Raw genomic sequence first — 16,712 nt, forward strand, 5'->3', positions numbered from 1 at the left:
CTGGTTGATCCACTCTGAGAAGGTGCTATTTAAGAGACTGAGCTGAATACAGCACCTCAGACTGAGGAAGTCCTCAGGATGAGAGACGAAACGTTTCTATATTTTTTTGTTGTTTTGCTTTGTTTTGTTTTTTTTGAATGTCCAGAGGACCAGATTTAACTTTTTTAGATTTTTCTACCTGGATTATTGAGCATGCATCAGGATAAGTAAAGTTTATTTATAAAGCGCTTATCACAGACATGAAATCACAAAGTGCTGTACAATAAAAATCAACACTAAATTATACAAAGAATAAAACAAGCCTAAGAACTACAAGAAGCAGAATAAAATCATGACAAAGCCTGAGAGACTAAAAGTGTTTTCAGTTGCTTTTTAAAAACCTCCACAGAGTCAGCAGAACGAAGCTGCAGGTCAAACTGGTCCACAGTCTGGGGGCCACTGGCTGAAAGGCCCCGTCCCCACAGACTGGGGGCCACTGGCTGAAAGGCCCCGTCCCCACAGACTGGGGGCCACTGACTGAAAGGCCCCGTCCCCACAGCCTGGGGGCCACTGGCTGAAAGACCCCGTCCCCACAGCCTGGGGGCCACTGGCTGAAAGGCCCCGTCTCCACAGACTGGGGGCCACTGGCTGAAAGGCCCCGTCTCCACAGACTGGGGGCCACTGACTGAAAGGCCCCGTCCCCACAGACTGGGGGCCACTGACTGAAAGACCCCGTCTCCACAGACTGGGGGGCCACTGACTGAAAGACCCCGTCTCCACAGACTGGGGGCCACTGACTGAAAGGCCCCGTCTCCACAGCCTGGGGGCCACTGACTGAAAGGCCCCGTCCCCACAGCCTGGGGGCCACTGACTGAAAGGCCCCGTCCCCACAGCCTGGGGGCCACTGACTGAAAGGCCCCGTCTCCACAGCCTGGGGGCCACTGGCTGAAAGGCCCCGTCCCCTTTAGTTTTCAGCTGCGTTCTGTTTCACTTGTAGACGTGAGACAGAAGACTTGTCCAGGCAGGTAAAAAGGACATCACAGTCGTCCAGACGCGATGACACAAAAGTGTGAATAATTTTCTCAAGGTCAACTCTGGAGACCAAAGGTCGTATTTTAGAAATGTTTCTTAAATGAAAGAAACAAGAACAGGAAATATCTCTAATGTGAGACTCAAAGCCTAATGATGAGCCAGCTGTGACTCCTAGGTTTTTTACTTTTGATTTGGCTACTGGGCAGAAAGAGGCAATTTTCTGTTTGATTTTGGGTGAAGGTGACTGGGAGCTGTAATCACAGTCTCTGTCTTACTGGTGTTTAAAACCAGGAAGTTACTGGCAAGCCAGTCACTGATACGGGACAAACATTGGACAAGGATGGCCAGTTTATCCAGCTGGTGTGGTCTAAATGAAAAATACAACTGAATGTCATCAGCATAAATGTGATGGGAAATATCAGAAAAGGATTGAATAATGCTGGCAAGTGGGATAATATAAAAGGTAAACAAAAGTGGACCCAGAACTGAGCCTTGTGGCACCCCACAAGTTAAGGGGGCATAATCAGAGGAGAACCTGGCCGTCTGGATGCAGAAAGTTCTGTGAGACAGGTATGATGTGAGCCAGTCCAAAGCTGAGCCAGAAATACCAGCCACAACCTTCAGTCTGTTTAATAAGGTTGTGTGGTCGACAGTATCAACGGCAGCACTAAGATCTAACAGGACCAGCACAGAGCATTTTCCTTCATCAGCAGCCATTAACAGATCGTTGTGGACTTTTACCAGAGCAGGTTCAGTGGAATGGTGTTTAAGAAAACCAGACTGAGAGGGGTCAGAGATCTGTAACTGACAGAACCAGGATCTGAGTTGGGTTTCTACAACTTTTTCAAGTAATTTACTGAGAAAAGGCAGTTTAGAGACGGGGCGGAAGTTGGAAAGGGAGCCAGAGTCAAGGTTAGGCTTCTTTAAGAGAGGGGTCACTTCTGCTGTTTTAAAATACAATGGGACGAACCCTTAGTTCAGGGAGTTGTTCATTATCATCAACACTGTTGGACCAGTACAGGCTAGAGTCTGGACAAGCAAAGAGGGAGTTATATTTCCAGTGAACAAGTAGAAAGTTTTATTTGGTCAATTAATGAGGTCAGGTCGTTTAAAGTCATCGGAACAAAAGAAGAAAATGACTCAGAACACTGAGGCTCATCTTGAAAAGTAGAGGAGCTTGGAGATATATTGGATTTCAGGTCCATCACCTTCTTTATGAAAAAACTGAGGAACAAGTTACAGTCGTTGTTTGAGGTTAATGAAGCATCGGGCGCTGGGGGAGATACAAAACTGCTGATGGTATCAAATAACACTTTAGTGGAGAAAGCTGCTGACGGTGTAGAGGGGTCCACAGCGGCGTCGGGATGACGTGGCAAGCTGCGCAGTGAGTCAGGATTCCTCCCGCGGTGAACTTTGGATGCCACAGCTTCAGGTGACAACCTGTGTGGGAAACTTCTGGGAGCGTTTGAACTAGTCCAGCACCAACATGTCTGAGGTTGAATCACCTGGCCGCACCGGATGCTGCCTCGTTTCTCAGAAGCCGACGGAGCAGCACGAAGAAGCCGGCTCTGTTCCCCCTCTTCCTTCACCTGCGTGTCCAGAGCAGGGGCGGATCCACAGGTTAAAGAGGAGAGATGTTCCAGCGGTGGTGGAAATATAACTCCGTTTTTATGACACTGAAGGTTGACCATCACAGACTTGATCACCAGTAGCGAGTGGTGGTCACATGTCCACAAGGAAGCCCCCAGACAGAAACATAACGATCAAATAACATGTGAAGCAAACAACCTGCAGAGGCCAAGCCAAGCGCAGGCGCCATCTTGCCACGTCATTATTACATACAAACAAATTAAATATCTAATAAGGTTAAATCAAGTCCTCGGATACTTCCAGAGGACCTGACTCCTTGTTGGATTTCTCTACCTGGATTACTGAGCATGCAGGAAATTAAATATATACTTAAACTCCTAATCGGAGGACAAACAAATGTAACATGGGTGAACTATGTTTCCTGTCTTAAGTTCACAAGAAACGAGAGCAATGCCCCCCACACCCACCCACTAAAAGTAATTTGACTTGTTTGAACATGGAATGTGTCTGGACAGGAAAGGTTTTCATGCATTTACAATTATTTTATTTTGGGGGGTGGGGGATAAACATCTGTATTCCAGAATCATTTCATATTTGATACTCTTAACTTCTCCCTCGTATTTGGAAATAAATTAATATTGCTCTGTAGATTCATGTTTGCATGTGTAATATCTGTCTATAGGTTATTGCCATAGCAATGGATGTCTTCACTGATGTGGACATTTTTATGGAGATCATCGGTGCGGCGCAGAGGGGAGTGGCTGTCTACATCCTGCTGGATGAGGCCCAGATCAAGAGCTTCCTCCACATGGCTCACGGTCTGAGTGTTAACGTGCAAGACACAAAGGTGAGGCAGACTGAAGGGGTAGAAAGTCTTAAAGTCTGGCACCATGGTTTTGGAGGGTTTGAGGATAAACCTATTTTGATAATGTGTTTACACCAAATATGTTTATTGAGCAAAAAGTAAGTTTATTTTGGCTGCTCCCTTTCTCAGGGGTCACCACAAACTCGCATGAAATATTTGGCTATTTGTCTTACACCAGATGCCCTTCCTGGTGCAACCTGGGCTGGAACCCACAACCTAAGGTCCGCCAATCTACAAGCTTTTTCCGTTATTGTAGGAATATAAGTTCTTCATAAAATCAGCACTACAGCCCTGGTACCAAACTCCCAAATATCTAAAGACAAGGATTCCCTTCTTGTATGCATCAATTACCAAGTAAAACATTTTATAGTTGAGCTGGATTTGCATCTGAAACAGCCGTCACTGTCTAGTTTCCTTTGCAGTCGTTTCTGTCACAGAGACCTTTCCTTGTTTGTGTGCACGGCAGACACTTGTGACAGGGTTGTACATTTGGAAATGGTAGGAAACTTTAGAGTTATTGTTTTGATAGTTCATGCAGCAAGTGGAACGTTTGATCTTTTTTATCTTTTGAGATCTTGAAGTGTTTTGCCAGGACGTTATGTTGATGGAATTCTGTCTTGTTACCAAAAAAGCACAAAAAAACAAGGATTTTTTATTTCACTGTCAAAGCTCTAACATCAAGCACAAGGGCAGACTATATCCAACTTGTAGGAGATGCTAGCCTGAACACAAAAAGCTAAAAGAAAACAGTTCAGCATTTTCTGGTCTCACAAGACGTTTTGCCTGCAGCATGACCCTTCTTCTGTTAGCAGCACCATTTAGTGGATTAAGGCTAAACTTTCCTCCACACCCTCATAGAAATATTTAAGAGTTTTTCTTTACCACCTGTTCCCTGCTGCATTTCTACCTGTTGTTAGCATAGCGAGACAACTGCAGCAGGCGTGGGACAGTCTCAGTGTCTGGATTTTCCTGTTGAACAACATGGACGGGATGTTTTCGTGGTGCAAACAACGAGTCATCACGATGAACATACTGACTGCTTTGTGATCCCTGGGAAAGGTGGCAGACAGCAGCCACCTCAAAACATCCATCTCATACAAAGTCAAACGTGTTCATTCATGCCGGATATCTCACCTTTTGTTTACACTCTCCTGTTTGTGGGACTGGTAGTAATGGAAAAAACAAAACAGAAAAATATGGACACACTGTACACATTTTATATGTGTAGTAGTATAAAAACAAGCACACGTTATGTGAACTTTCAAAGGAAGTAATATTAGATATGAAGACAGACTTTACTGCAGATGTTTCAGGAAGATTCAACCAATCAGTTCATTTATACCCATAGGTAGATTTGGTTACAGAGAAGTGAGTCGTCTTTCTTTAAAATAAAGACTTATGACTGAGACATGCAGTAGATGCAAAGTGACTAGGTTCTCAGTACTCTAAGATAACTAAAACTCCTCTATCTAAAGAGCAATTTCAGTACCAGAATAGCAGGATGAAATGAGAATAAGAGATAAAAAGATGAGACAAGATAAAATCAGGTAAAACCTTATAAGACAAAAGATGAGAAAAAGCACATTAGAACAAAAATAAAAAGAGACACGAGAGAAAAGGATAAATTACTCGATTTAAGAAACGAATGGTAACAGGAACAAAGCTGGTTTTAAAATGCTAAGTTTTTCATTTTGGCACCAAGTATGTGCATTCTGATGGGAGGGGTCTGAACTGAGCATGAGACCCGTCTGTTAAAATGGATCCAGATATCTTCTCTACCTGCCTGGAGTACAGGGATTCTGGGTTTAGTTGCATCTCTCCTGTCACAATACTGGACCACTTCACTTGAGTGAAGCTGCCCCCTCTCCTTCTTCAAATTATCAAAATTGGTGTCAAACGTTTGTGCTGGTTTATGCAGCAAACTTTTTCATTTGTGCAGCTATTATTTTAAAGATATTAATAAATGTTTCCAGAGGTCAAAAAGTACAAAAAATACAAAGGTACAGTGTGTTTGATAGCACCCCCTGGTGATCAGAAACAAAAACGCAGGTCTTTGGGTTTGTATTTTGGAGGTGATGTACCAGTTCATCCATTATCTTTTACTCACTTCTTCCATTTTGGGTCACGGGGGTCACCGGTTAAATAAGACCTAGTTCAAAATGAATTTCATCCAAGTTAAAATTAATCTATTCATGTTCATAGTTTGTCCCTGTGATGGACTGGAGACCCGTCCAGGGTGTCCCCCGCCCCTCACACAGTGATTGCTGGACATGGGCACCAGCGACCCCCGTGACCCAAAATGGAAGAAGCGGGTAAAGAAAATGGATGGATGATGGTTGGTTCATAGTTCAGCACCTAAGCACTGTTAAATGTAATTAACAGTTTCAACATGAACAGATTGTTGTTGACCTTTGTTGGCCTCTGGAAACATTTCTATTAATATTTTTAAACTGATAGTGGCACAAACGAAAATTTTTGCTGCACAAACATTTGACACCAATTTTGTTAGAAGGTGTGTGTGTGTGTGTGTGTGTGTGTGTGTGTGTGTGTGTGTGTGTGTGTGTGTGTGTGTGTGTGTGTGTGTGTGTGTGTGTGTGTGTGTGTGTGTGTGTGTGTTGGTGGGGGGGGGGACAACTTCACTCAGGTGACCACTATTTGTTTCAAGTAGTTCTTGTTTTTGAGAGAAAGATTGCCGAACCACTAAGCAGAAGACAAAACAGATTCAATAAACGCATGATAAAACAGTCAGCAGAGTTTTGTTGATGTAAAAAAAAGGACAGGTTTCTGAAGGAAAAGGTGCTGGTTCCTTTTTTATGAACAGCTTCACAGTTTGCCTCAAAGGCCAGTTTACTGTCAATAACTGTACCCAGATACTGTATGTATCAACACACTGTCTGACACTTTAAAATAGTCATTTCCTGTGCCTGAGGGTATTTTCTAAAATCAATAAGCATGTCCTTAGTTTCTGGAATATTCATCTGCAAACTAAATTCATCACACCACTGAACAATGACCTGAATGCAGCTGGATATATTTCTGGGGGGATGTGTCTACCTCTGCTATCAACCAAGGATGCTGAAATTGCCAATAATAGGATTTGTGATAACAGGTTTCCTGTGTCTGGAATAGTCTGGATCCTGGTTTATCAACAAACAAAAAAGATGGCAGCAGCTAATTTGGACCTGGACAAGCTGCTGTCTATGTGAAGGTCTGGCTCGTGCTGGAGGACTCAAAATCAGCTGATTTATGAGCAAACCTGTAAGTTGGAAGTGATTTGAATTGCATGCCACCTGCAGATTTGGGACTCGTCAGCATGAAAATACCGTCTTGAAGAGACTTGTAAGCACGAAGCAGAGGAATGCACCCTAATCTGACCATTTGGACCTCGGAAAATATCAGTACAGACTCGAGGCTGACAGGAAAAATAGTCTAGAATAAATCAACAATTGTGGTTATCTGAATCTCTCCCCAGTTGGCCTTGAACAGGCCAAATTATCAATTTCTCCTGGGAAAAGTGTAAACTAAGGAAAAGCTTTGTCTATCACCCCCCCCCCCCCCCATGGAATATTATTCAAATTGTGCCAGCTGACCATCATCTTATCAGGACAATGGACTTTCTAGGGCTTCATGGGCCGCCTCGTTTGTAAATGCATATGTACGTGTTCATAAATGTGCTTTAGCTGGCAAAGTTTTTTGATGTCTTAAATCTTGCCCTATAAGGATAAGGTGTGAAGAGATCTTTTTTGTAATGCCACTACCCTTTCCTCGTGGCTTTGTCCCTTTTTCTATCTAAAAATATTATTCTGGATAAGAATAAGAGGGCCTCGCTAATTAGCAGCAGCTTTGTGCACTACGTCCATCTTTCAGATGACTGTACGTACATGTTCTCGTTGTATTTTGGTGCAATGATCCATCCATCTATCCATTACTTTTTACCCACTTCTTCCATTTTGGGTCACGGGGGTCACCAGTGCCCATGTCCAGCAATCACTCTGCAAGGGGCGAGGTACACCCTGGACGGGTCGCAAGTCCATCACAGGGACACATATAGAGGCAAACGAGACAAACAACCATTCACTCTCTCACTCATACCTAGGGACATGCTGGTGAAGATTCTCAGTCATCCAGGACATCCATCCATCCATCCATCCATTTTCTTTACCCGCTTATTCCATTTTGGGTCACGGGGGTCGCTGGTGCCCATGTCCAGCAATCACTGTGCGAGGGGCGGGGACACCCTGGACGGGTCTCCAGTCCATCACAGGGCCATATAGAGACAAACGAGACAAACAACCATTCACTCTCTCACTCACACCTAGGGACAATTTAGAGTTACCAATCAGTCTAACATGCATGTTTTTTTTGGTCTGTGGGAGGAAACTGGAGTACCCGAAGAAAACCCACGCATGCATGGAGAGAACATGCAAACTCCACCCAGAAAGGCTCCTGGACCGGGGTTTGAACCAGGGACCTGCTCGCTGAGAGGCAGCAGCTCTACCAGTTGTTCCACCGTGCTGCCCATCCAGGACATGATAAATTCAAAAAACATTCAATACAAAAACAACTGGACTTTATTTGTAACAGAAGACGTTTCACTCCTCATCCGAAGAGCTTTCTCAATTCAATGAGCGAGAGATTCAGGTTATAAGGCTGAGTGAGATAAGACACATACACATATATGTAGATTTGACAAGTCACACCTCAACATCTTAACAGTAGGGGTTTCTTAAGGTCTTTGTTCCTCTAATTCACAGTCGAGGCCCCTCTGTTCCCATCAAGTGTGAAAACCAGCTGGGGATCTGTTTTAAAGTTGCATTATAGGTTTTTGAAAGTGGAAATCTGAGGCCTCCTCCTCTGTTAAGAGACGGCTTTTCCCTTTTTACATAAATTGCTTCTTTCACCCCCCTCTCAAACCATCTGTGTTCTCGGTCCAAAATGTGCACATTTTGGTCCTCGAAAGAGTGTCCCTTATCTGTGAGGTGGAGGTGAACAGCTGAATCTTGTCCAGAGGAGGTGGCTCTCCTGTGTTGAGTCATGCGTCTGTGAAGAGGCTGTTTAGTTTCTCCAATGTAGAGGTCTGGACAGTCCTCGCTGCACTGGACCACATACACTACACCATTCTGTTTGTGTATGGGTGTTCTGTCCTTAGGGTGGACCAGCTGGCCTGGGAACACCTTAGAATCCTCCCAGAAGAGCAGGAAGAAGTGGCTCTGGAAAGAGATGTCTGGGCCTCCCTGCTCAAGCTGCTGCCCCTGCAAACTGACTTCGGAATAAGCAGAAGATAATGCATGGATGTTTTCGTTATAATTCAACAAAAGTCAAACTGAAAGTAAAATAAAACTAAGGGATAAAATTGTAAATAAATATTTTACTCAAAAAGCCAGATTGCACAGGAACAGTTTTTTTAAACAGGAGATTTTTTTTAAGTCAAAAGTTAACATATACTAAGATTCCCACGCCTTTAAACAACTTGGGAAAGCCAAGATGGTGATGTCATGGCTTTGAAAGCATTTGATTGGTTAGAGGACAACATCTGAGTTAATTTGAAGTATATCTGACCTTAAACACACTGCTGTTTGTGTGGCATCATGAAAAAATCAAAACAAATACATCAAGATTTGAGGAAGAGAATGTCGACTTTCACAACTCTAGTTTATCACTGGGTCCAATTTTCAGAAGCCTGAAGGTTCCAACTTCATCTGTTCAAACAATTATACACAAGTATACACACCATGGGAATGTTCTGCCATCTTAGGAAGAAGTTGGGTTCTGTGTTCCATCATATCAACAACCTAAAATATTCATGTTAGGGTTGGTGGTAACTTTAACTTGTCTCTGGGTGTGAGTGAGAGAGTGAATTGTTGTCTGTTTCCATGTAGAGAAAAAGTAGGGTGGATGGAGGAAGCAGGAGAATTTGAGTTTGACAAACACACCAGTTTGATCATAATTGAGTGCCTTTTTGGGTTTTTTCTCCAGAACATTTGTGTCCGGACAGTTCGGGGGCCTCAGTATCAGTGTCAATCAGGGATGAAGTTTTATGGCAGTTTGGAACAGAAGTTTTTACTGGTTGACTGCCAGACAGTCATGTTTGGAACGTACAGGTGAGTGACTCCCATCGTTACCAACTCAGATTCCAGCACTGATTGTTCTTAATCAAAGACTGTGTTAAAAAAAAAAGTCTAAACATTAAAAAAATGTCTAAAAAGGTTTTGAAGAGTCCCAACTAATGGCTGAAATTCTAAAAAACATCAACTTTCATCTCTAAAGGCCAAGAACAGTTTAGACTTTTGTTCGTAATAATCTAAGCTGACAAAATGCTGACATTTTGATATTCAAACTGTCGGAAAGTGTAAAATAAATGTTCAAGCTGTTGTCAGTAGCACATAAGGATCACCACGGCAACCCCACATCTGCGTCTCTCACTCCTTAACATTTTTATGAGACGTACAGACTTAAAAAAATAAAGCCAGAAACAATCACTGTGCAAAAACTATAAAATGTGATAAGTGACAGAAACATTTGGTCATCACACTCAGTTTGTATTTTTTCAGTGACTTGTGGAGGAGATAAGTCAAGTTAAAAAAAAACTTTTACTTCTGGTTATGAAGAGAAAATTTTGAGTTTAGATTACTGAGATCATTTTTAGAACCAACTTTAAGTCCAGTGAGAGACACTGGGTGAAATAAAACAAAAATGCTCATATTTTGATGTTTAAAATGTATAGTGAGTAAGTTGATCCTAAAGTCACCTACCTGGAAGCTTTAGCAGAGGTGCTCAAACAGGAAGGGGAGGCGCTGTTCCTGGCTTAAGAAGCGAGGTTGGCAGATGGGGGTGCTAGTAAGGCTAAAAGCTAACGCTAAGGCTGACAAACTACCAATATCCTCCCTCTTTCTGTCGAACATCTGCTCTTTGGACAACAAGATGGATTTGCTTTGTCTGAGAGTGGATGCCTCAGAGGAGATGAGGAAATGTGTGGTGCTTTGTGTCACGGAATCATGGCTTAACAGCAACATGCCAGACTCAGCCTTCTAGCTGGACGACAGACCTTTTTTTTGAGCAGACCACTGCAGCGAGCTAATGGGAAAGTCGCAAGGAGGCAGAGTAAGCATTTACGTGAGTAAAAGTTGGTGCACAAACAGTTCTCTGATAAACTGCTCTTGTTCCAAGGCTTCGGACGCCCTGCGAGAGCTAATTTAAGCTTCTTGCAAAGCAAACACCCTGAGGCTCTTTACGTTGTCACTGGTGACTTTAATCATGTAAATCTAAAGAACTGCCTGCCAAGATTTTATCAGCACGTAAACATACCAACACGAGGGAACAACACGCTGGACCGTGTTTACACCAACGTATGAGTTGCATACAAAGACGTACTCCGCCCCCACCTAGGACTCTGACCATATCTCCATCTTCCTGGCCCCTACTTACCTCCCCTCACTGAGACATTCCAGACCAATATAAAAGAAAGTTAAATTTTATGTGAATAGTGATTCCATACTGAAAGACTGTTTTGCATGCACAGACTGGCAGGTTTTCACAGAAGCTGCTAAAAACGAGGAGGAGCTATACCTGGAGGAATACACATCCTCAGTCCTGGAGGACCTTAGCAAATGTGCTGATGACGTCACTACCATCAGATATGTTAACAGCTACCCGAACAGGAAGCCTTGGCTGAATGCAGTGGTTCGCACCCTGCTAGAAGCCAGGGACACTGCCTTCAGGTCTGGCAACTCACAGGAGCTGAGAAGGACAAGGAAAGAGTTGGTTTCTGTTATTAAAAGGGCCAAAGCCACATATGCACAGAGGATCCAAGGTCAATTCACCTCACAAGACCCATGGAGCATGTGGAGGGGCATGAAGTGTATAACAGATTATAAAGGCAGAGGTGAACAATGCCCTAGAGACTCATCACTGCCTGATGCCCTCAACAGGTTCTACGCACGCTTTAAAGACCCGAACAGACCACCCAGCACCAGACTCACCTCACCACTGGAAAAAGAGTTTTTCAGCGTGACCTCAGCTGAAGTGAGGAGTACTTTCAGGAGGATCAATCCTCACAAAGCAACTGGCCGAGACAACATCCCCGGGAAGATGCTGAAAGACTATGCCGATCAGCTCTGTGAGGTGCTGGCAGACATCTTTAACTCCTCACTTACCCTGGCAACAGTTCCCAACTGTCTGAAGACTGCAACCATCATCCCAGTCCCAAAGAGCTCTACAGTGATTGGTCTCTGAATGATTATCGGCCAGTAGCCCTCACCCCGATAGTCACTAAGTGCTTCAAAAGACTGGTCATGACCAACATCAAAACAACCATCAACATCAGCGAGGACCCTCACCAGTATGCATATCGCGAGAATCGATCAACTGAAGATGCCATCTCCTCTGTGGTCCACACTGCTCTCACCCACCTGGAGCAGAAGGGCTCCTATGTCTGTATGCTCTTTGTGGACTTCACATCTGTCTTCAACACCATGACCCCTCAACCCTGATGGACAAACTACTCACACTAGGACTAAGCCCCTCCATTTGCAACTGGGTCCTAGACTTCTTAACAAACAGACCGCAGTCTATGAGTATCCACAACTTTTCCTCCTCCACCATAACCCTCAGCACCGGCTCTCCTCAGGGATGTGTGTTGAGCCCCCTCCTGTTTACTCTGCTCACGTATGATTGTGCAGCTACCCATCCAGGCTGTCACATTGTAAAGTTTGCAGATGATACAGCGGTGGTGAGATGCATCACAAACAATGATGAGTCCAACTACAGGCAGGAGGTGGAACACCTGGAGAGCTAGTGCAAGGAGAATAACCTTCACATCAATGTGAAGAAGACAAAGGAGATGGTCGTGGACTTCAGAAGGAACAAACACACCTACACCCTGAACATAGGAGGATCTGCAGTGGAAGTGGTCTTCAGCTACAAGTACTTGGGGGTGCACCTGAATGACAACCTCAGCTGGAGCAACAACACCACCAGCCTGATCAAGAAAGCTCATCAGAGACTCTACTTCCTCAGGCGGCTGAGATGAGCTGGACTGGGAAGCTCAGTCCTCACCTCCTTCTACAGGTGTGCAGTGGAGAGCATCATGTGCTCCAGCATCAACGTGTGGCATGGAAGCTGCACAGCTGCAGAAAGAAAAGCTTTGCAGAGAGTGGTGAAGGCTGCACAGAAGATGTTGGAGTCAGTCTCCCCACCATCACAGACATCCACACCTCCAGATGCAGGAAGAGGGCCACCTGCATCATGAAGGACCACACTCATCCAGCACACACACTTGTTGCCCCGCTCCCCTCAGGAAGGAGGTTGGGGAGCATTAAGTGTAGAACCACTAGACTGAGGAACAGCTTCTACCCTGAGGCTGTTAGACTCATGAATCTCTAACCAGAATAACCACTGTGAAAAATCACATCATGTTGCTGCTGATCTGTTTCATGATGCTGCTGATCTGTTTCATGATGCTGTGTCAATTCGTACTCATCTGCTCACACAGACTCATGTTCATGCTGCTGTTTGGCGTATTGTTTTTGTACTACTAGTGCTTAGAGTTTTTTTAATTAACTTTTTTCTTAGATCATATCTTAGATCTTATTACTGTTTTTCTTGTCCATTTTATACTTTTGTTGGATGTAACTGGGACCCTGTGTACACAATTTCGTTCCACCACATGTACCACATGAGGTGCATATGACAAATAAAGAAACTGACTCTGACTCTCTGTGCTTTAGCTTTTTTTCTTCTAATTTTAATGTACATCATACATCATTCTACTAGAAGTTATACCACACTATTCCTGATTAAGCCATACATTTAGATTTATTTTCTGTTTGGATTGGTCAAAATCTGCAGGAAAAGATTACAACAAAAATGTGACAAAAACAATCAATTAAATAATACAGATAAATAATACGATTATAATTTAAGACTGAATGCTGGATAAAGTACACAAATATTTGAATTAAAAGGATCTGCAATAACTGATTATTATCATCATCTAAAGTCTAATCCATATTTATTTCCATATTAGATCTTTCCTGATAACTGTGTGTTTTGTCCTTTTCCAGCTACACGTGGTCATTTGAGAAGATCAACCTGAGTATGGTCCTGGTGGTCACAGGTTCGCTGGTCTCTTCTTATGACGTGGACTTCAGAAGTCTTTACGCCCGCTCAGTCATTCCTTCAGTCTTTACCAATACTGGCATTGGTGAGAAACAGGAAAATACTATCCTTACATCGATATACCAGCAAATGTTTTTGAGGCAAAAGGACCTTTACACCAGACATTCTCTCAATCACCTTCACCTGAAATCCAGAGCGATGCATGGAGGTGCTCAGCATGAGGGAGCTATGTTGAGCCGGGGCGTGAGTATGCAGGAGAAGCTGCATCGATCTCACTTCAATGACAAAGAGTTCTTAGTGCGAGGCCACAGCTATGATGAAGACCTGCAGAAGTTAAAATCGTTGACTCGAATGAAGATGGGAACCAGGGGCCTTGGAGTTTCTGCTTCTCCTGAGAGGGTGGGCTCCTTGCAATGGGATGGCAGCAAGCAGACCAGACAGGAGCAAACTAACAGGTTGTCTCAGCACCATCTTAGGCACCAGACTCGCTATGGTGCAGACCAGAATCTAATTCCATTCAACTCGGAAACATCCCTTCACAAGTGGAAGATTGATGCATACATGAATGAGAACGGCATGTCTCCAGATGCACCAGGTGATGCATCATCTCCTGAGAAATATTCACAAAGCAGACACAGAGGCCTAAACGAATATCAGACACAAATGATTCGCAGAAGGTCAAAGGAAATTAAGTTTAAAATTGAAGAAATGAGGCAAAAGAGATACAGTCTACAGGATTGTGCCAATCTCAGGCAAAGCCGAGAGTCCTTGAGGTCTGTGCGCTCAGAAAGAATAAAACACATGTCTTCAACGAAAGGTCTTGAAATGAAGCAGACAGTGGAAGAGTTGGATCCAAATATGCGAAACAGGAACAACCTGCAAAGCAGTGAGCACAAGAAAGCAGAGGGTGAGATGCGACAAGTTTTCACTGGTGGCCAACGCTCTTACTCTCACTACGATATCAAAACTGTTGCAGATCAAGAAACTGAGCAGGAGCAAGCTCGCTGTAGGACCAAATCAGACGCTGGTTTAGACGTGAGACGACCTGATTTCAAGTTCTCTCATTTACACTCCAGTGGTGTTCAGCATTCCAGGATGATGGAGTCTTTGACTGAGATCCCCGAAGAAAAGGAATTATCAAATACTCATGTAAATAATGTAGCCTCGGTACATTCAGTGCTTGCGGCAGATGAAAAGGAAGTTTCCAGAAAACAGAAGTCACTCCAAAGAAGGGTTTCAGCAACATCCCAGAATACCTCAGATCTAGACAAAGCACTCAAAACAGACACTTTACAGGACTCTACTGTAAAGCAAGCACCAGGAACCTCCAGATCACAGAACTCTCCTAATGGACCTTCAGAGACAGATCATCATAAGTCTCCATTTTCAAGACTGTCTCCTCAGCATTTGAGCAAAAGAAAGACGACTCTTTCAGCGGAGCAGGACCAAAACGTTAACACTCTGAGTTATGAAGGAGCTGCGGTGTCTCAAACCAAGAAGGAACGACCTATCCATCGATACGAGAGCAAACTTAGAAAGGATGTGCTGCGTGTGGAGAAGTCAGACAAGGTGCCAAGTACTTTAGACAAACCAAAGAGTTTCTCGTTGAACAGGAAGGACAATGGTTATCAAATGTATCACACCCAAGCTGGTGCTGACAACAAACTGGGGCGATTTATGCAGCGAGTAGGAAATTTGATCAACAAAAACAAGTAAAATGAGAAGTCAAGGTTCATGTTGAGCTCCTTATTTGCTTTGGCTTTCACACACAGACGAATGGTTACATCACTGCAGTGTGCCACAGTAGTTTTCTCTGTTAACTGATGTGATAACGTCGCCATGACAAGGAATGTTATTCCTGATGCCAACACACAAGTTGCATTAGAAAACAAATTTTCGGTGTCTGTCTGACAGAGCATGGTGGGTGGGAAAGCGTTATTCTTTAACATGTTGTTTTATAATGTACAAGCTTTCCCTAATTTAAATTTAAACTTATTCTATTTTTCTTTTGAGTATTTTGGATAAACTTGTTCTCTCTCAAAGCAACACATTGAACAGCTGTGCTTATTAAAGCTAAAATGTGGCTTTAATGATTAGATTAATTGAATCTTATTGGGTTTATCCAACTAATAATGCACTAAAATGACTTAGCATTTAAACAAGTGTCTCTGTGTGATGTTTGCATCAGTGTCTTTAAAGGAACATTCTAGACTTTTTAAATGGGGTTCCATGGAAAAAATCATCAATCATATATCCTGTTGTAGGTTGCTTCTTAATTGGCCTCATGTTGCAGAATCACTTTATGTTTGACATGACTGACGAGCTTATGACTAGTCTGAACCTAATTAAAATGGATTGTTTTCAGTGTTGAAAAACCATCCATCCATTATCTTTTACTCAATTCTTCCTCTTTGGGCCGTGAGGGTCACTGGTGCCCATATCCAGTAGTTAACTCTGTGAGAGGCAGGGGACACCCTGGGCAGGTCTCCAGTCCATCACAGGGACACAGAGACAAGCGAGACAAACAACCATTCACTCTCTCACTCACACCTAGGGACAATTTAGAGTTACCAATCAGCCCAACATGCATGTTTTTGTCTGTGAGAGGACATCAGAGTACAATTCAATTCAATTCAGTTTATTTATAAAGCACTAAATCACAACAAAGTTGTTTCAGGACACTTTACAGAAACATTCACATAAAAGCCAGTTAGTAAAGTTCTCTCCCTGAGGAATCCAGCAGACAAGTTGAATCTTGGCTTCATTGCAGTCTCCCATCCTGAACAAGCACAGTGGACACGGGGAAAACCCATGCAAGCAGGGAGAGAACATGCAAACTCCACCCAGAAAGGTCCCCGGACTGGGATATGAACCAGGGTAACCTGCTTGCTGAGAAGCAGCAGCTCTACCAGTTGTGCCACCGTGCTGCCCATTTTGAAAAACCTCTAATTTCAAATTTTCCATTGTGGTTTATGCAAATGCAATTTCATACACTTTTAGACCACCATCACTTTTATAACGCACAGTTCCATCCATCCATCCATCCATCCATACGTCCATCCATCCATACGTCCATCCATCCATCCATCCATCCATACGTCCATCCATCCATACGTCCATCCATCCATAC

The 16,712-nt window shown here is 43.5% G+C and overlaps 1 protein-coding gene across 1 annotated transcript in view; it reads left to right on the forward strand.

The window, feature by feature from the left end:
- LOC119423200 (protein FAM83B-like) overlaps positions 1-15,299 on the forward strand; it is a 33,776-nt gene extending 18,477 nt beyond the window's left edge. The window contains exons 3-5 of the mRNA XM_037690607.1: positions 3,284-3,448; positions 9,443-9,567; positions 13,528-15,299. Coding sequence (XP_037546535.1) covers positions 3,284-3,448; positions 9,443-9,567; positions 13,528-15,298 — 2,061 coding nt within the window. The 3' untranslated portion in view covers position 15,299. The remainder of the gene's footprint in view (positions 1-3,283; positions 3,449-9,442; positions 9,568-13,527) is intronic.
- The last annotated feature ends 1,413 nt before the right edge of the window (positions 15,300-16,712 follow it).

Source organism: Nematolebias whitei, chromosome 16, assembly GCF_014905685.2.
Source record: "Nematolebias whitei isolate Nwh7 chromosome 16, NemWhi1, whole genome shotgun sequence".
In the NCBI taxonomy this organism is placed as follows: domain Eukaryota; kingdom Metazoa; phylum Chordata; class Actinopteri; order Cyprinodontiformes; family Rivulidae; genus Nematolebias; species Nematolebias whitei.